A 20,840-nucleotide genomic window follows, 5' to 3' on the forward strand; every position below is an offset into this window, starting at 1 on the left:
TTGTCTCTCTTTCTCTCTCTCTCTCTGGCTCTTGTTTCTTTTCCTTACGTGTGTCCTCTCTCGCCCAAGGCGGGTGCGTGTTGATGTCATGTTGAATGGAAGAGGGACAGAATTATAGGTACAGTAGTTGCTTATAATTCATGGTCTAACGCTACATTGATTATTCACGTCTCTTTTATATTCTTTTCTTTATTAGAATGTTCATGAGCTGAATTGTTTAATTATTGCCTTTCCGCTATTTAAAATCCTTCTCAATGGAATATATTACTCAAGAGTCATTCCAGATTAAGACATTTCTTTTGCGTATCTTTTGTGTTCAAGAAATCTTTTATGATTTAAAGGCAGTTTTGAATAAAGATTGTAATTTAATTCGCAGTTACACTAAATGTTAAGAGAGGAGACTATTGAGATCTTTATGTCTTCAACCTGTGACCTTTCTCTCTCCTCGTGAGGAAACGAGATATAAACGAAGGAGATACATTTTGAATATTTTCATTTTTTACGTTATTTCAGTAGACCGTAATTTACTTCCTTTGCGAACTTTTTCGCTTCCTCTCAGAAACCTCAAAACACCTGGCAGATCCCTACCTCACATAATTATATACTCACTCCCCCCTTACCCCGATTCCTTAGGTTCGATTATTGGTACTGTCCTTAGCTTTGTAACTGTTATCTTGTTTCCGTTTTTCCTTCTCTCATGAGAAAGATCTACAGTTTCTCCTCCTTGCTTAGGTCCCGCTTTTATTGGTTCCCTTTGCTATTTCTCTTTGTCTTTAGGAACATTTTCATAGGCAAAATTAAAATATTCGCTGATTTTTTTACGGCTTAAAGATAGGAAGAAGTTGCGCTTTTCACATAGTACTGTATATAATTTTGCTTTGACATAATTTCCAAAAACAATTTTCACACGCGATTATGGTTAATTATATTGTATGCCTGTTCCTCTATGTCCATTGTTATATCTCCTCTCACAAACAAGATAAAAACATTCCCTGAAAATTTCATTACTTAAAAATATGATGAAGTTGCTTTTTTCACATAGTCTGTGTATATCTGTGTTTTGAAATCATTTCAGCAACAATTTTCATACGCGAACATATTATAATTTTATGTCTGTCTCTCCGTGGAGACGAGAGTCGACGGCTAACTTAATTACGAAGAAGGAAAAATAAACAGCGTATCTTTGGCCTCTTTCAGACCCTACACGGTTGGCAGACAGAGGACACCATGTTCTGCACAATGGGCTGCGTGTATTCTGCGCAGACGTACTTGAGACAAGCGGAAGGTAAGGAGAGTGAGACACATTATATGCTGCTGCTGATACTGGATCCACTCGATCTGCCTGCGAGGCAGGCACCTGTCTCTCGTCGTTGAGACGGGACCACCGTTCTCTCTCTCTCTCTCTCTCTCTCTCTCTCTCTCTTGGTTTTTCGGGCCTCTTTATTATGTGTAATCCGGTCAACTCTCTCTCTCTCTCTCTCTCTCTCTCTCTCTCTCTCTCTCTCTCTCTTCTCTCTCTCTCTCTCTTTTCTTTTATTTTTCAGGCCTCTTTGTTATGTGTCATACAGTCAACTCTCTCTCTCTCTCTCTCTTTCTCTCTCTCTCTCTCTCTTTCTTTTTCATTTTTCAGGCCTCTTTGTTATGTGTCATACAGTCAACTCTCTCTCTCTCTCTCTCTCTCTGTTTTTCAGGCCCCTTTGTTATGTGTCAACTAGTCTCTCTCTCTCTCTCTCTCTCTCTCTCTCTCTCTCTCTCTCTTTGCAGGACTCTCAAATGTCAAACCATGAAAGCAGCAGCATGTATCATGCACTTAATTCCTTATATAAAAAATGTCTGTCAATCTCATTTAATTTCACTTAGTATATAATTGCATACCAAGTACATAATCGTAATTTCCCCTCATTTAACCCCAGAGCTCATTGGGAAGCCCACGGCGCCCATGCTCGTGGGCGGCAGCGTCAGCGGATCCAGCATGGGTCTGCGGTGGGAATCGATCCCCGGGCTGGACGACGTCAGCTACCTCGTCGAGTACCACCAGAACAAGGAACCCGGCGACTGGAAATACTACAGGCCCAATTCCCCCATCAATGACACCGAGATCATCGTGGAAGACCTCAAGCCCTACACCAAGTATCAGGTGAGATTGCTTGAATGAGCTTTTAGTCTTGGTCCCTTGTGGCTTTGTGTTCAGACTGTTAGTGATACTGATGAATTTATTATTATTATTATTATTATTATTATTATTATTATTATTATTATTATTATTATTGGACTGTTTTATTGCTTTGTATTCAAACTGTTAGTGATACTGATGAATTTATTATTATTATTATTATTATTATTAATGACCCCATAGGTCCCAGCGCGTGAACCTTGGCCAAAATTTTATATTCAGTTTCTTAAATTCATTAGTTGTTGACACATGTCCTTGGATTCTTGGGCCTCATTGAAACCCTTTTTTTTAAACATTGATGTATGGGTTGAAGTTTCTAATCCCATCCCCATATTATTATTATTATTATTATTATTATTATTATTATTATTATTATTATTATTATTATTTGAAATATTCATATATTCTTACTGAACAGACGACAGTGAAGTTAACTTTAAAAGTTTGCCTACTTAGTTAAAAAAAGAAGAAAACCAAGCGAAATAATCTTTGAAGATATATTTATCTGCAACGATTGTTCCTTAAATTTTGCAAAGTATTGTCAGCAACATTTTGATCAAGAACTTTCCAATGGACGTAGTGGTCGGCTGCGCTTGAAACGTTTTATATGAGCATAAATAAGCAGTCGCTATATTTCGAAATAAGGAGCACTTACATGACAGACATTTCACGCCACCTGTTTCACTCCACAGTTCCGGATAGCATATTTGGTTTTGCCTCGCCACGGGGCTATCATGTCGGAGGCAAGCTCCTGGATCAGCACGCTGGCTTCTGGCCCCCCAAGATCTCCGCCCAGGGTAATTTGCCTGTGACTGTTTAGTGTTTTTTTTATATATATTTCTATGTATGTTTGTAAGTAGATCATGGATGGTCTTTGCAGTGACAAGTATTCTGAGTACAGCATATATCAAGTCGCCATTAGTGATAAGGGAGTAGTTTCAGTGTAAGAGAAGAATTAAGAACTCTCTGTTGTCTGTTTAAAAATTCGAAATATATTTCGAATTGCATATTAAAACATTCGAAGTTTATTTCGATCGTATGTTTATAAATCCGAAATACATTTCATCATAGTGTTGTGAGAATGTCTTCAGAACTGCCTATAAGAAACATTAAGATTGCTGTAAGATACTTTACAACACCAAATAGAAAAAAAATCAGCTCATATAATTATTGTCCCTTCAGGAGGTCAGGGCAGTGCCTCTTGACGGCTCTCGCGTGGAGGTGACTTGGGAAGCCCCTCTGTTTCCTGGCGGAGATCTCATCACCTACACGCTCTACTCCAAAGACATCGAGGGACTCCGGGAGCTGAGAGATAATATCGACGCCTCCAGTGAGAGAAGGTGCGGGCCTTCTTTAGGTTTCCTTGATGCATGTCTTCTTTTCTTGCAGAGTGAGATGGATGAGTGATTCGTGTTACCTTTTAGTCAACCGCATGGCGAGGCATTCTGATCACCCTTTTTATATATAACGAAGTTTCTTACGTTTATAGTTATTTTTTGTATTTTCCGTCACCTGTTTCTTTAGCACCATCGTCGTCTTCATTGGTAGTCTTTTGAAAAGACGAGTGTATATATTCACATTACCTCTCATTGTTTTGCAAATTTCTTAGTAGGAAATAGTCGCTCATTCGTTATAACCAGTAATTGCACTGCACATGTTTTTTTTTTTTTTCGAATTGATAAAACTGTTTCTACAAAATCAGGTATTCATAACTTCATCGTGTGCTTTGCGGCAGAAATAGATGCATTTTTCCAATTGCAGAAATTTCTTCTTCATATATTTTCCTTGCTGTGTGATCTTACTCTTTCCTCATCAGTTTTCCTCCTTAAATTTCTCTTCCTATCTTTTCGCACGGCTCTTGTTTCAGTAAGTTTTCATCCGGGGATTCGTTTTCGAACAATTATATTTCGAATGACTCATCCTTTTCGTAAACAGTCAGCGTCCATTTATTTTATAACGGAAAGCGTGTCAATTTGTCCACCTGTTGATTTTGTGTGTTTACCTATCTCTTTTATCCACAGGTACATCCTGTCAGAATTATCGGCCAATACCACTTATGTGCTGAACCTAACATCCACCAATCACCGGGGTGAAGGACCAGGGGTTTCCGTCCAAGTAACCACTTATCCAAGTTCAACAGGTAAAGACACTAGGCCCTCTGTGCCGTACAAAGTACTTCACTACCTGTTTACTCTGACTGTGGGATTCTCTGAGCCAGCCACAACCACTCGTTCAGTGCCATACAGGAAGTGGTCCCTATCACCCTTTCATCTCGAGCCGTTGAAGACATTTCTTTCAGTCAGAGATTTTTATTGCTGTGGTGTTTGTTTAGTCGTATGTGGAAAGAATAAGCTCCTGGCTTGAGTTTTATTTTTGCGAAAGATAACCAAGATAGATCAACTGCAAGCCTTGAATTTTGCTTTTACAGTTTGTGGCTTAATGAATGCAGGAAAAATGAAGGATTTCCGAATTCGTGTCAAATTCAGTTGTAATAATATATCAGAACTATCTGCTGACGTTTCATCTATCTCTAATGTTCCTAATTGGAGATTAAAACTAAATCGTCAGTACATTATGCCTGTGTGTGCAGTTTGACATACCGTTATTTTCCTTTATTGCTAACGCACAAATCTTTAAGAATAAATTTTTATCTACTTTCAGCTGTGAATGACGGAGCGGGTTATCTGCTGCTGACATCTGGACCTAGCCTTCTGAAACTCGGACTCGACATCATGGATACCCCTCAACATGTGTACAATACATCGGGTGGATATAATATAACAGGTCTGTGAACACTATCTTTTATGCATTAGATTCTTACGATTTTATCTGTTTATTTGCGTTGTACCCGTGAGGAGGTAATGCCGTCTGTGCACCTCATTGGGTGCACTGTAGGCATTACTAAAGGTTCTTTGCAGCGTCCCTTCAGCCCCTAGCTGCAACCTCTTTCGTTCCCTTTACTGTAACTCCATTCGTATCTTTCCTCCATCTTGCTGTCCACCCTCTCCTAACAATTATTTCAAAGTGCAACTGCGAGGTTTCCCCTCCTGTTACACCTTTCAAACCTACCTACTCTCAGTTTCCTTTCCATCGCTGAATGACCTCACAGGTCCCAGTGCTTGGCCTTTGGCCTAAACTCCATATTCCATTCCATTCCTATTTGCTTTGTATAGTTTTTTCTGAATACTTAACAAACAGACGCTTTGAGGGTCTGGTCTTGCTGAAAAGTAACAGTCCATTAAGTAACAAAAACCCAATATTATAGCTTGCACTTGAATTTTCAAGATATCTAACTTCTAACGTAATTCCTATCTTATACTAACTGGTATCAACACTTAACATTCAGTTTAAGAGATAACATTCAGTTTAAGAGATATACATATAAAAAAATGTATCACATCTAACATGGTAGCATAGGAAAAATTATCATACCATAGTAGCTGATAAGTACAGAATCCTGTCAAGCTGAGGTCCGCAAAGTCGCGATGTTACTTTACAATAACCATTTTTCTGTTCTTCAGGCCTTGCTGTTCACATCCACTATGGTCTGGTATATATATCGGATTCCAGTGGATCTATCTACCAGCTACGGCCGGCGCTCTCCACCCAGCCTTACACGTTACTTACTCAGAACCACATTCGCGGATACCCCCTGAGTCTTTCAGTGGACTGGCTGTATGGGTACCTGTACTATATCGTCCATCTAGAGCCCCCAATGGACCACATGTGGCAGCTTTGGCGCTGTGAACTGATGGGGAAAAATCCAGTGCTGATTCATGGGGAGTTGCACTACGAAGCGAAGCATCTGCAAGTGGATCCATATAATGGGTATGAGGCCTTCAAAGTTGTGTCTTCAGGCTGTAAAAGGAACATAGGTTTCTCTCCTGTTTAATGTGTGTATTTTATAGTCGTAGGTGGACGGGATCTCTTGAGACAAGATACTTTTGTTTATTTTTTTTTTTTCAGGAAATGGTGTAGATTTGCTTTTTTTTTTTTTTTGAAGGATATTTTACCCATTGTTACATAGAAACGGTTGAATTACTTATTTCAGTTTAAAAACGTTAGCAAATTCTTTCTCGAAGTGCAGTTGCATGTTATCCTTAATAAAATTTTTTGTCATGTGTTTCTAGACAAATAAAGTACACTCCTTTTACATATAATATGTGAAAGGAAATCACTCTATATGCTGGCGATACAGTTTTGTTAGAAATGTAAGAAATATGTTTTTCCTCTGTTTCAGTTACATTTGGTGGATTTCTGAAGAAGAGGACGGAGGGTTGCACCGTTTAACCATAACGAATGAAGACCCCCCAACAGTCAAACCTGAGGTGGTGCTGAAAGGCCCGAATTTTGGTGGCCTAGTCTTGGACCCTCCCAATTTCCAGGTTCTTGTGGCAGATCGAAAAAACAACACGATGTTAGCTGTCTCGCTTGATGGGTAAGTGGTTTATCTTTTACTGTCAAGAATTGTCAGATGTGTGTCATTTTGAGTGTAAAGCACTTGAGCAAATTATGCCTAATACAGTACTTTTAATTATATATTACCTGCAGTTGCACTGCATTCCATCTTATCCTTTGGTCTACTTCTTCACTGTATGCCAAACTCCTTAGACTTTGTCATGCGATAATGTGGGACTCCTATCTTTATACCCAGTTCTCTGGGAGTCAAGAGGAATGAATCACTCTTTTGGTGGAGTTAATCTGTAAAAAAAGATAGTACTCATTAGCGCTGAATTTTCGTTTGTTCCAGCACATCTGTAACAAATTTAAGAGCCAACACCCAACAAGCTTACTTCAAGCAGCTCCGTTCAGTTGTGCATCTCAACAGCCGTTTCTTTTGGACAGATGGCAGTGAAGTGTACACTGAGGAACTGAATAAAGGGACATTTTACCACAACAGGTAAATTTCTCAAACTTTCTACCTTTGTGGTAATTAATGACTGTAGGTACGGGTAATCTAACTATAGATAGAGTATTATTTATGATAAGGTCTTGAAATGGGATCAAAACTGAGATTTATTTTCTGTCTGTAGACCTTTAATAATGCATAAATTTAAAATTTATATATATGTTTTTATGTTTTGCCTCTCTTGTTGACCAGGCTATCTTATGTTTCAGAGGAATGTCTAGAGGTTTTGAACCGTAATAAAACTTAAGAAATGTTAAGATAAATTCATTAAAAACATAGAAATCAAAGTGAATTTTGAGCTAATTCTGTAGTCACATTATTCACAGAACAGCAATTTTTCTGTTTATTTTTGTACAACTTTTCTATGCTTTTATGATTTTCACTTGGTGCAAATGGCAATGTGTCAATTGAGGCCTTAGAGCTGATGAACTGAATGAGTGTATGAAGGAGGCCTGTGCCATCTGAGTATCCCTGTGAAGCTTTTGGCACAGAACAATCTTTACAGTAAAGTGGCCTAGCAGTTTTATTGATAACACACACAAACACTTTCAGAATTTAATACAGTATAGCTGCACGTATGTTAAGCAAGATGTAATAGGATTTATGAAGCAAAATTCAGTAATCCATACTTATTTTAGCAATACGTATGATCAATTGGGATATTTTTAATTCTGCACTTTAACAACCGTTACGCTCTCCACTGTCTTAGAAGCTTGGCGCTCATTTTTTGGCTTTGAGGCGTAACCTGTTCTAAATTCATTTCATAAACTGCTGAGGATTTTCCATAGTTTCGTATTTAATTTCGGAGATCTAGAATATAAACGTAATTTTTTATACAGTAGTAGGTTGAAAATATTTCACTGGCTGTGAATGATTGCCAAATTTTCATATTTCAGTTTCAGTAGATTACTAATACACAAAGAATTTATTTTTCGTTCATCACAGCCCTATTAATCACATATGCCCATATTGCGGTCCATGACGTTCCCAGGTCCATCAGTCTTTTGTCTGTTAGACGGAGTAAGGGAAAGTTTCACTCCACACTTGCCCTTAGGACCCTCATGTATGTATTACCCTACAGTCACCATTTCTTGGCCATTGCTTTCAATCTTGCTCTTCAGGACTGCTTTGCAGTGCTTGTTGATCATTCATTTTCCATTTAAATTCATTTGTTTCGGCCTTTTCACTCTGTTGCTGTGCAAGTGATAAAATCGATTAATTTCTCTACCTTATTCACCTGGAGCTGTGGTTATCCACAGTAGTGAAAATCTTGCCACCTCTGTAATATCAAGCAGTGCACTTCCATCATTTGATGAAATGGAAGGAGAAATTTCTAAGTTAATACAGCTGTCTGTTTAGTTTTTTGCTTGTTTCTTTTAAATATTTTAAAAGATGAATGTCTCCGGTATCCGGACATACCAGATTTAGTCGTCAAGGCATGGTAGTTTATTTCCAACTTGACGCAAAGATTTTTAAGTACCTGAAAGCCAGGAGCCTTCTTTGCCAACCCTTCCTTGTCCCAATCTACTACGAAGAACAGGACCTTTTGCTCTGCTCAGAGAGAGCTATCAAGCTGATCGAAATAAGACCCATTACTTAAGTGGCAACACCCCTATTTAGCATGTTTCCTTGGGGACAGGAAGAAGAGCAATTTGTTTTTGAACTCATATCTGCCAAGGTATGTTTCTTGTATCAATTTCTAATTTAACAATTGTTTCTTATATCAGTGTCCAGTTTAACAGTTGACAGACTAAAACTGCTCAAGAGTTTGGGTCACTAATTTTTTGCATTTTCTACCCTTATGGTGACACAGATAGTCGGACTTGCACTTTTTTTTACACAGGTAGTTACAATAATCTGTGTTAACTGCTGGGAAGACGTTCAAGCTTATAAAACAGAGACTTTGTTTCTGGCTCCTCACTGTCCAAATACTCTACTGGACCTTCCAGTTTCCATAATATTCAGGGATCCTCTGATTCTTAGCCCCCCCACTTAACTTGTAATGCAGGCATAATATAATTAATGGGGTTATAATTTTTAAAACAAAACAAGTTTCCCATACAAACCCATTTTTCATATTGTCTCCTCCTACCCCTACAAGTTTGCTGCATTGTATACTGTTTCTGCAAAAAGTGAATATTGTTGGTTAATACAAATCTGACCGACAAAAGACTGATGATTCTGGGAGCACCATAGACTTTTATGTGGGTATAATATGATTAATGAGTGTGTATAAAAAGACAGATTTAGTGTTATCCATAACACTATTCATAATCATATCTTTATTTTTTAGTTTAATTGCAAAAAGTGTCATTTCTCCATTGATTGTTTTATGATAACGATAACACGTGATAAGTATCTTTTAACACAGAGTACAGTACTGCATTACTATGCAGATATTTGCACAAGGAATGTATGACATGCACCATGCAGTTTTTTGACTTAGACAGAAACTTTTGTAGTGAAGTTTTATTCCATTCCATAGATTTAAGTCTTCATTTGATATTTATGCCAGTTGGGTAAGCATTGATGAAAGGTAAAAAAAACTTCCTCAGAACAATTTTCAGGTTAGAAATGCCATACCACCTTTTCATATATGTAAGAACTTAGAAGAGTGAAACAGAAATTCTTCAATACTGTACTAAACTGAATTATGTCTGACATTTTATTTTCCATCAATTTCAGGCAACAAAGTAATTACTATAATATATAATTACTATAATTTTGATCAATACAGTAGTTTTGTAACTTCATGTGTAACAATTAATGAGATGTGGATGTTGTCTCATTTATGGAATTATATGTGGATTTGGTGATATAACTGAAATTTACTGATACATTTTACAAGCCTCAGTAGCCCACACAGAACATAGTTCTGGAGTCACCAGGGTGCTGTCGAGGTCCCATAGCCATATCATTTCATTTTATGTTGTATTGTCAGAGTTCACAGTCTCACAAGATATCTTAATAATGAACTTTCCCACCTTTTTGCTATCCACCATCCAGTGGCTGGAGCACCGTCGACAGGTCAGTGGGAAGTAAATCGGATAGATAATGACTTACTGCTCCCTATAAAGCAATGGCAATAAAAGCGAGTAAAACAGGTGCATGTTTCCTGCTATGCCCCTTCGATTATTTTTTTTTATTTCCTTTTTAATTTTTTTTACGTTTAAAAGTTTATATAAAGTCAGCATATTATTTAGCTTCCCTTGGCAGTACTGGTGAAACCCCAAACTGAAATTACTACTAAAAAAATTTTCTTAACAGCTATTCTGTGCTGCTTTTATGTTTTTTTTTTATTTTCATGCGTGATTTTTCACATCAGATCAGCACGGGTGATGATGTGCTGTGACAGACCATAGCACAGTATTAATTATTTTTTATTTACTTATGCCTTATTCTTTGGCTTTACCTGTTCAGCATTAGGTTTTAATAATAACATTGACTTACCACTACCCAGTGAGTTATATAGATGAAGAATAATGTGCCATGGTGCTTGAATGAAATGCAGATACTGTATTCGCGTTTTTAATGTCGTTTCCGATGTCTTCAGCTACCTCGTCGTCAGTGGCGTCAGCGTTGGGACATTAGTGGCAGTTCATGCATCAACACAACCAGTACCAGTACCTCTGAACCCTCCAAGTGACCTTCAAGCAGTTTTTACAAGGACATCAGCTTCACTGAGTTGGAATTCTCCAGCTTTGCCAGCTTTAATGGGTAAGGTCACAGGATCTGGAAGACAGGTTTTGTAAAGCATTAATGGGTAATCTGCTTTGTCAAGTAGTTTTTTTACTTGAGTGGATTTTAGTTATCATGGATAGTGTAGTTTAAGATTGTTCCATTGGTGAAGAAATCCACAATAATGTCAGTGTAAATATAGCTTAAAACTAGAGCTTGATTGATAGGAATCGAGCAGGTTCTCAAAAGTTCTCAATTTATAGATATGTTTTTAATACATGCACATATTTACACTGACATTGTGGATTTTTTCACCACTGAAGTGACTCATGTGACTTTGAGAATTTTATTACTTCATTGTTAACCATTACAAGTCTCCAGTGAATATTGATTGCCTTTTCATTCCTCATGTGCTGTCATGTATGTATGACATGTACGCAGAATTATAAGTGAGAATTTCATTTTACATCAGGTGCTGGTGCTTGGCAGAAGTGGAGGTATGAGATGCATATCCAGGAAGGACAAAAAATAATGTACAATAAAAACATTACCGACACCTCCTATCAGGCAAAGAACCTTAGGCCTGGTACTTTTTACATCATCAAGGTATGCAGTTGCACTGTTGATCTTTTTCTAGAAGTTATGTTCTCTTGTTGTGAACTCATTTAATTTTTTTGGGGGGGGGATTGTAGTGTTATCAGTTCCAGTACTGAAGTTGCATGCAGAATCCTACATGGTTTATAAATTTTTAATCCCTTATTAGGTGCAAGCCTATTCTGTTGGAGGAAATGGCCCTTGGAGTCGAGAATTCAGAGGTCGTACCTTAGATGCATCTGAAACTGCACCACAGCTGGTATGGGCGATTAATAGAGAAATTATGATTACTAATCTTGTTGGAAGTGAAGGCAAAGTTTTGGTGTCACAAGAAACACTTCAGGTATGTATCTTAATGACCGAATTTATATATTGTACATAAAATGTCTTACATAGTATCTATAAAAAATATATATTTGAGGTCATTTAGGTGTGTTTTCTTACAATAGATTTTTTCTTATAATTCATACAGAGCTAATCAATTCATTTCCTTTTCTGGAATTTTGTAGAAGCTGTCAGGATCCTGTCTGTTCATGTATGCTTATAATGTCTTGATTATTCAAGATGGCCTCTAACGAGTTTTTATCCACAGAATAAACTGAAAGATGGAAGAATTGCAGATCTTGCATTTTTTCGAGACCTGTTGGTGCTTGCCGTAAACAACCAAAGTGTTTTCCTGCTAAACATGACATCGTCGCAGTTTACAGAAGTACCAAACACTCATGGAGTCCTTTCTGTCTCTGTGGAGTGGATTACACAGCGATTGTTTTGGGCTAATCCACACCGACAGATGGTAATTCACTTTTTCATCATTCTACATAAAAGGAGCTTAAACTTCATGGCATTAATTTTTTAGCTCAGAAATATATACTGTAGTTCTTTCTCCAGCAACCTATTTATGGGTTTGCCACATATTTGTGTTCTTAGGTAATTTCTATATCAAGACATTCAATGTGGGTCAGATTCCACAATAAGCTGTAGGTCCTGTTGCTATGTAAGCAATTGGTTCTTTGCCACGTAAAATAACTCAAATCCTTCGGGCCAGCCCTAGGAGAGCTGTTAATCAGCTCAGTGGTCTGGTTAAACTAAGGTATACTTAACTTTAACTGCAGGTGATACTTGAGTTTTTTGCTTCTTATTCTCCACAGATTGGATGGACAAGCCTTGACGGGCTCTCCCAGGGCCCTTTGAATGTGGTAACAGCTGCTCGAGAGGTTAGGGTGGATGCACTACATGGTCGCTTGTTCTGGACCACACCTCATGCTTTACTAGTTTCAACTTTGGCTGGCCGTAACATTTCAGCAATTCATCAGGAAGGAATCTTTAGTGGCAAACAAGGTGAAAAATTATAAGTACTGTGAAGGAAGAATGTACCATAAATCTTTGAAAGTTAAAGCAATTCATCATGGACAAACCTTACTGATAATTTATAACACTGATGGTTTTAGTAAATCATTAATAAATGTAAAGAAAAAAGTTATTTAGATAAAATGCAGAGTGCAGTTGATGGCAGAAAAATATTTTTTTTTTATTTTATCGGATACTTTTGAGCAAAATAGCAATCAGTAAAGAATAATTAATACTTGGTTTATTTGTTGTTACTTATACTGTACTGTGATTTTATGATTAAGTCCCAATTTTCTTGTTAATTTCAGTGTATGGGTTAACTGTAGATACTAAAGGTTCTCGTATATGGTGGATTGTGAGAGATGCAGAAGGCTGTCGATTGTTTGGGGCACATATCGATGAAGAAGTGAACAAATTTGAACCCAAATTCCTCCCCTACACTGTAAAATTAGGTAAGCTGAACAGTTTTTGCTGCGTTTTTTATGTGAAGAATCTTTGTCTCATCTGGTGCTTTCTTGTAAGTGGAGGTAGCTTACTGGTAAAAATTATTCACACACTTAACTGTTCTTGGCATAATTATATGGTGTCAGAGAAGTTCATTATATCTGGAATGTAACTGACCTGGAACTTACTCTATGCACTTTACTGCTTAGTTTTCATTATTTGTCGTTCTCCTTTATCCCATCTACAGTCTGCCTTGTCTCAGGTTGTAGATCTTTTTCTATAGGTTTATACTTTCAGTCCATACGGAAACATTTTAATTATTGGTAATGTTAAAGGGCCAGATGTTTTTACTTACGTACACAGTGCTGTATTTCTTGTAAGATCAAAAGTCAGTGATTTTAAATTTCATTGTCTTTTACAGGACCCATGTGGTACTTGAGTGAACGTTTGTTATGGCTGGGAGAAGATGGTAATGTGGTGGTTTCAGACACAAGTCTCAATAATTCTGCCTCCCTTCATACCTCCAGTCTTGGTGTGTCTCACTTCACTGTGATGTTACCAGATCTTCAGCCAATGCCAAGTATGTGTTGTACTGGAACAAGTAAGTTTATTTTTTGATTTCACAAGTTGATGGAAAAATATTGTTATAATCAGATAACGGTAACGTAGTGTACTGTGGTGTAATTATGAAAGTTTATCAAATTTCTTCACTTTATGTTAATTTTAGTACATTTAAGCATATTTCAGCTACCAAACTCTAGTCTGATTTTACCATCTGTTCAGTTAGTGTTTAACACAGCATTTTCACTTGTCTTTGTAATGTAATTTTACATATTAATTGCCAAAATGAGGTGATTTAATAGGTGCTGAATTACTGTACTCTGATCATAATATTTACAGCTAATGTATAACTATCATTTTTCAACGTGACCTTTTCCAGAGGGTGTCCGAATTCCAGTTGTCATCCCAGACCCAATTGATGCAGCGTCAGTCAGGATTAAAGGAACATGGGAGAACTTTGTACTAGAGTGGTCATCAATTGATAACGTTAATTATGGTAACCTTACTTATGAGGTGATAATTGATAATGGCGTTCATAAGAGGGCAATTCTCACAAGAAATAGAAGCATTTCTTATGATGAAGCCCTCCCTCCTTACTCAACCCTCAAGGTGTCTGTTAGAGGCATCACAGATTGGAGCGTAGGTAGCAAGCTCATCAAGGTGCTGAAAACTCCCCCGTCGATACCAGAAGCCCCGGAAGACCTTCGAACGTTTGTGCAGAAAGTTCAGGTATTTCAGTGTTTGATTACGTTTATGATATATTAACAAGGATTTGTAATCCACAAAAATCTAATAATAAAGCAAAATCAGTTTTCAAAGATCAGGAAAAGTAATTTGCAATGTTAGTTGAATGAAGAGACTGATGTCAGAGACTGATTTAAGTGATATATATATATTTTCCTAGGATACTAAATGTTTTACACTAGCCTTAGGAAAAATGTATTATGAATTTGAATGCTAAAACAATGTTACTCTTAGGATTCGTTGGCGACAATCCATTTACGATGGTCTCCACCAGAGAAGCCAAATGGAAAGATCTTACAATATGAAGTGATCTATTGTGTCTCAGAGGAAGAACAAGATTGTCATAGCAAGTTGGTTAATGGAAAGGAAAACCAGCTCAGTATTGAAAATCTGAACTCTGACCAAGTGTATCGGTTCAAGGTTAGTCATTTGCTGTAAAGGGTGATGAATGTAATTGAAATGATAGCTTTACTAGGCTACTACTTCGTGTGATACTCGTAAAACTGGTTGCCTTAAGGGATACAGTAGAATACGTTTATTGAATACATTAATTGCCATATGATTAATTTTACAATTGATATTTTGGGAAAGTATTGTAAATGTTATGTTTTCATCCAGTGCTATATGAAAGTTGATTCAGACAATTGTCTTTACATCCACCATTGTATGAAAACAGCTTCAGTATTATTCTCATCCACTGTTATTTTTAAATGCACTGTCTGCTATGTGTTTATCAACTATCATGCCGAAGTACATTCAGCTTCTCATCCACTGATATCTAAAAGCACTTTCAGTCTGACATTTTAATCCACCGTTATGTGAAAACGGTAATGTGTGTCATCTCACCTCCCTGTAGAAATTAAGAAACTATTGAATGGTCTAGATAGGTTCTTGTTAGAATGTTGAGTTTACCTAAAGTTTTTTTATGGCGGCGCTTATTTTGAATATATGTTGCTGTTAATAAACTGCTGAAACTGCATTCATAGATACAGTGGATATGATGGAGCACCACTACGCCCATAGTTATTTTTCTACCAAAAAGACAGGCTAGGTGTACAGTATTATAAAAAGACCGATATATGTCAAAGTTGCTCCTTCGTTCTATCTTTTGAGGTGACACTCTCTTTGATAGCTTATACATACAATAACAAGAATCCCATTTAAGGAAATTCTTACTTTTATTTAAGGTTGCTGCCATCAGCGAAGTGGGGAAGGGGCCGTACAGTTCTGAGGTTACAGAGGCAGTACAGAAACACACTCCAACCCCTTCTCTCTTAGTGCTGAGCACTGAGACTCTGACAAAGCTTGATGCAGATTTACAAGAGGAGAGTGAACTGCTCAGTGAGAGCTCGAGAGTCCGCTGGGTGACACCATTACTGAAGACTTCCTCATTTGTCTGGATGGATGTGAATTCTGATGTATTTTTGACTAACTTGCGAACAAATTTTACCAAAAGGGTGTGTAATCATATTACTGTATTGTATTTTTCGTTTATCATAATTTTTTAGTATGAAATCTTATATAAGATTTTTGAGGAAATTTAGCAAAGTTCTGCACGTGGGTAACTGCTTCACAGATTTAACGTACATGGATTTCCTGTTATTTGTTATACTTTTGGCAGTTGTTATGTGTTGTTCATTATTACCTGTGCCCCGTGCCGTTAAAATTCAATGTACAGTAGGTTACTAGCTTGTTGAATGAAACTTAATAGTAGAAGTCAAACACTCCAGATTGGTCTTCCTTGCATTATCCTGTTGCCAGTTATCCACAGTGAAGAATTTCAGATATGGTGTCATACTTTTCTAGAAAAATTAAAAATTGTAAGCAAGTTTCCTTTAACAGAATTTTCAACATCCTAGATGTAATAACAGTACTTGTGTATATTTATGCTGTTTATAATTCATAGGTTCTACACATTCATTCTTAAACTGCTTATTTTATGGTTTTGTTTGTTTATTTATAATTTTGGACGTTTGTATTATTCATAGCTCCTGAGACTCTCTGGACAAGGAGTTGGTTTAGCTGCAGACTGGGTTGGAGAAGTAATTGCTTATGCAGAGAGACCTCAGTCAGCAGTAAATGAAGTAAATATTCGGACTCATGATATTGAACATGGAGAAACGAGGCCAATTGCCAGATTTAGTCTTGCTGACCAGATCAAGAAGTTCTTGCTATCTCCAATGACCAGGTATTAAGCAATGTGATATTGATTTTCATAATGTTTGAGCCATATAAACGTTCTGTAAATGTTCATATTAAACCAGTGGCTTAATATTTTGAGGTCTTTTCTGGCTCTAGTTTTCCCTTATTCCGTCCTGGAAACAACCAATTCTTCTGATTACTTTGGGATTTTATCACTTTTTTTATCCTCGACTTTTTCACAAGACTGACAAAACGGTTTGTGAATGTTATGGATTTTTTTCATTTCAGTCATTTGTTTCTGCTACATGAAGGGCATCGTGGTCTTCAGTTGTCAGTGATGAGTCTTGCTTTTGGCACTTTGAATGATGTTTTCAATCAAGAAAGGTATGATTCAAATTTTGTTCATAAAATGTTTTCAGTTTTTTTCATATTCCAGTAGTACTTAGTCTTTAATAGTATTAAGTCAGTTCACTTTGCGTGCATTAATGTTTATATGGCCATATTCAGGCTTTGCTCACTTTGTTTCATTAACATTTATATAAAATTTAAATCTTGATATATTTTGTCCCTTTCATTTCTGTGTTGGTATAATTAGTATTTTTCATTTTAACAGTAGGACCCAAGACTGCACCTGTTTGAAGACACCAGCTTTAGCTGGTGGAGTTGCTCTCGATACAACCAATACATCAGATATAAAGATCTATTTCGTAGCTACAGGGTCTTCAATATCAAGAGCCTCAGCAGTTTTCAGAGCTGATTTATCAGGATGTCACTGTGAGGAAGTTTTTGTTCCAGAGGAATTTGGTTATGGTATGCTCCAGTCATATTTGTTTGATTACTATAAAGGGACTTTGTACCTAGATGTTACCTTCAAGGCTCCATTCTGTTGATGCCTTTCTGGATCATTAAGTAGTTGTATTAAAGCTTAATTACTTAGAAATTGGTTCTTGTAAAAAATTCAAATAATGGATTTGTCGTGGCCAAGTCTCATTTAATATATTTGGTATTTCAGTAAAAAATAATTATTAATTATTCCACCTCTCTCGCTTTGGCATATGATAATTTTTTTATTTGCAAGAAGTTGCACTGAAATTTTTTTATTTGCAGGAAGTTGCACTGAAATTGCTGTAGATTTCTCTCACCTTTATTGTTATGCAGCTGTAAATCAAACATTGCTTTGGTTTTCAAAAGCTGGCATAACCTCAGCTGACAAACTTCATTTTCAAACTTTGTATAATGCTTCAGCCCTCATTCCCTTGGATTTAGCAACTCAGCCAATGCCAGGTAAGACCATGAAGAAATGTCAATTGTGCTATGAATGTTCAGTTAACCTACAAACCATTTTTTTTTTATTTGCTTATTACTCCATGACCCGGCTAAAGAACAAATACATTAAGTGCCGAATGATGCTTAACTAGCAAAACCGTGGTTTTTTTTTTAGTATATTAGACAATATTCTTAACAGAAAAGGATACTGTAGTATGTCTCGAGTTAATGCACATTTTTAATTTTTTATATCACTTATTATTATCCAGTAGCTATAATTATAATCTGACTTTTGTAAATTTGCCTTTTCTAATTTTATTCAATTTTTGGCATTAAAACAAAAAGCGGAAAGCAAGCATCCCCTGTACAATTTCAATATTTTTTTTAATATTTTCTTAAATATGGATGTGGTTGATACTATAAAATAAGGAATAATCAAGTCATAATCATGTCTTTTATAAATTTCTACCTCTTATTGGCATAAAATTGCAGTAAAACTCAGGACTGTTAAATGAATGGCAAAGGTACTGCCAACTGACTAACACACATCATAAAATAAGTCAAAACCCAAGTACTATACTTTACTTACACAGTATCTGAGGCTTTACCAGGCCAGACCGTATACCTTGCATACCAGTAAGTTTTACCCAGCTTCCCAACCCACCGACAACTCGACTGATAAAATTTCATTTGAAGTTATTCAAATGAAATGCTATCACTTGAGTTGCTGGTGGGTCAAGAATTTGGGTAAAACTCTCTCTTGAGTTACAAGGTTTAAAGTGGTAACCTTTGCTTTAAACAGCACCTCAGCATATATTACACAATAATGGATATTGTACAGTATTTGTGAATGGACAATTATATTGAAAGTTTGTTTTGGTATCAGTCATCTTGTCCCTTTACAAGCTGTCTTAGGGGATTCTAATTGATATATAAGCAAATTTAATCTTACCATGCAGCAAAACATATTCATTTCCATTTTCAAGCCATTTCCAACAAATTTTTCAGTTGCCTGTAACTCACTGAGAAAATTATTTATAAATTTATATATATATTATATTTTTTTTTTGTTTTACAGAAGCGAACTGCCTTGTTGTTTCAAACTATTCAAAAACTCCAGAATTAGGTGGCAGTGGAGAATATGCAATAGCTGTGAAGCTGACTGTTCCAGAAACAGAAAGCGAAGATTGCATGACCATGACCCTCCTGCCAGTTATTTATATTGTTTACTATGGACCAGTGATGCCAACAGGTTCTGATTCTTGCCTGACTAACGTCTCTTATTGCCAGCAAGTCGTAAGTACTGATCTGCTGCTTGTAATCCTGTTCTGTTGACAACTTACGAACATTTTCAATAGGCTCTGAATTTTGTGTTCAGATTTTTATGAAACCATCCTTCCCCTCTTTCAGAAAAGTATGTCTTCAGTCATCACAGTTAATGGACTCCAGCCATACAAAGAGTACTATTTTCGAGCAGCAGTTGAAACAGCATACAATCAGAGGCTTGGCATTGTGTCACTGCCTGGTCCTGCTGAAGTATTCAAAACAAAAGCTAAAGGTAAAGCTTACTTTTATGCATTTAATCTAATTTATCATGCACTAATGGAAATAAGTAATTTAAATGATTTTCTGAATGGTCTGGAGAAGTAAAAATTGTAAATTTAATGTATTCTAAACCTTGTTTTGCTTAGAGCCGAGATATACAGTACTTTATTTCATATTTAATGTATTATACTGTATTTTCCTTAAGGTATCAAGTTTCCTTGGAGTCTTTAAAATTGTTTTTGTCATAGAAATAACATTTCACAGTTTCAAAATGGAACCTTTTTTTTCTCTCTCTTTATATCAGCCCCTGATAGTGTTGGAAAAGTGACTGTAGAGGCATTGTCACCTGAAGAAATAGTTTTGAAATTTAATGCTGTAAAGGATCAAGAATATGAAATCCACTGGCAAGGAGAAGCTGGTTCTGGTCAGATTCGACCAGAGTTCAATAGCAGCGGAGAAGTCGATAGAAAAATCAACAAACTTTATCCAAATTCAAAATATGAAGTAAGTTAAAGTATATATTCATTCTTTCCATAAAAAAATTCAGACTGTCTGGCTTGAATAACCTAGATAAATTTAATTGATGCCCCCCTTGGGTTTCTTATAGATGTGTTAACAGTTCTTTTCATTTCAGGTATGGGTGAGAGTATACTCAAAGGATCACCTTATATTTACTGACAGCAAACGAGTTACTGTTATAACTCTTCCAGAATTACCTTATATTAAATTTGAAAACGCAACAGCACGTTCACTTGTTATTTCTTGGACTGCACCATCAGATGGTTCTGTTCTGCGACATGTTGTAAGTCGAGTTTTCATTTACCAGTAAAATTTGATTGATATTTCTTAATATCTTGTTGAAACAAGATTAACTCATGGACTTTAATTGTGGCAAAGAATTATTTTAGGTGATTTTACATGACTTTCAGGATGACTAATGATGTTGTTTTAGTTTCAGTATATTGGATATGGAGAGACTCTGTGGAAAAATGAGCCAATGATACAGACTACTGCAGGTCGAACTTACACTGTCAATATAACCAAGCTTCTCCCAGCTACGTCCTACATATTTCGAATAAAAGTTATTTATAACACCAGTTATCATACTTACACTTGGCCTAGAAGAGCTCTCTTTAATTTTACCACATTAGGCAAGTACTTTTATCTCAAGTTTGTTTGATACCATGGTAGTTTTCTTCCTATATATAGTGGAAAAAAATTTCTTTCATCACAACCCCATCAATCATACATATGCCTTGGATTCGTGGCACAAATGTTTCCCAGGTTTACAGGCAGCACATCAAGTGATGAGGGTAATTAAGACATACTTTTCAGGTAAGTGAAAGACTTGTGAACCTGGGGAACATTCAGAACTTATAATGCATGACATATAATGTATATGATTAATGAGTTTGTTTGAAAAAACTTTTGTGTCGT

General features: G+C 36.4%; 1 protein-coding gene across 10 annotated transcripts in view; it reads left to right on the forward strand.

Annotated features, from left to right (window-relative positions):
- Positions 1–20,840, forward strand: part of sev (sevenless) — a 153,201-nt gene that overhangs the window by 119,218 nt on the left and 13,143 nt on the right. For 5 of the 10 annotated variants that reach the window (XM_067124594.1, XM_067124599.1, XM_067124595.1 and 2 more), the window contains exons 4-32: positions 1,198–1,285; positions 1,914–2,137; positions 2,866–2,970; positions 3,356–3,513; positions 4,195–4,313; positions 4,835–4,957; positions 5,695–6,001; positions 6,414–6,611; positions 6,924–7,073; positions 10,089–10,109; positions 10,636–10,799; positions 11,233–11,366; positions 11,524–11,697; positions 11,947–12,147; positions 12,503–12,692; positions 13,010–13,153; positions 13,567–13,746; positions 14,086–14,435; positions 14,685–14,870; positions 15,638–15,907; positions 16,439–16,638; positions 16,881–16,976; positions 17,206–17,402; positions 17,700–17,876; positions 18,937–19,154; positions 19,269–19,416; positions 19,708–19,907; positions 20,038–20,205; positions 20,356–20,554. In XM_067124594.1, coding sequence (XP_066980695.1) covers positions 1,198–1,285; positions 1,914–2,137; positions 2,866–2,970; positions 3,356–3,513; positions 4,195–4,313; positions 4,835–4,957; positions 5,695–6,001; positions 6,414–6,611; positions 6,924–7,073; positions 10,089–10,109; positions 10,636–10,799; positions 11,233–11,366; positions 11,524–11,697; positions 11,947–12,147; positions 12,503–12,692; positions 13,010–13,153; positions 13,567–13,746; positions 14,086–14,435; positions 14,685–14,870; positions 15,638–15,907; positions 16,439–16,638; positions 16,881–16,976; positions 17,206–17,402; positions 17,700–17,876; positions 18,937–19,154; positions 19,269–19,416; positions 19,708–19,907; positions 20,038–20,205; positions 20,356–20,554 — 5,089 coding nt within the window. The remainder of the gene's footprint in view (positions 1–1,197; positions 1,286–1,913; positions 2,138–2,865; positions 2,971–3,355; positions 3,514–4,194; positions 4,314–4,834; positions 4,958–5,694; positions 6,002–6,413; positions 6,612–6,923; positions 7,074–10,088; positions 10,110–10,635; positions 10,800–11,232; positions 11,367–11,523; positions 11,698–11,946; positions 12,148–12,502; positions 12,693–13,009; positions 13,154–13,566; positions 13,747–14,085; positions 14,436–14,684; positions 14,871–15,637; positions 15,908–16,438; positions 16,639–16,880; positions 16,977–17,205; positions 17,403–17,699; positions 17,877–18,936; positions 19,155–19,268; positions 19,417–19,707; positions 19,908–20,037; positions 20,206–20,355; positions 20,555–20,840) is intronic. The other 5 variants (XM_067124596.1, XM_067124603.1, XM_067124602.1 and 2 more) reach the window with 3 other exon arrangements.

Source organism: Macrobrachium rosenbergii, chromosome 22, assembly GCF_040412425.1.
Source record: "Macrobrachium rosenbergii isolate ZJJX-2024 chromosome 22, ASM4041242v1, whole genome shotgun sequence".
Taxonomy (NCBI): Eukaryota; Metazoa; Arthropoda; class Malacostraca; order Decapoda; family Palaemonidae; genus Macrobrachium; species Macrobrachium rosenbergii.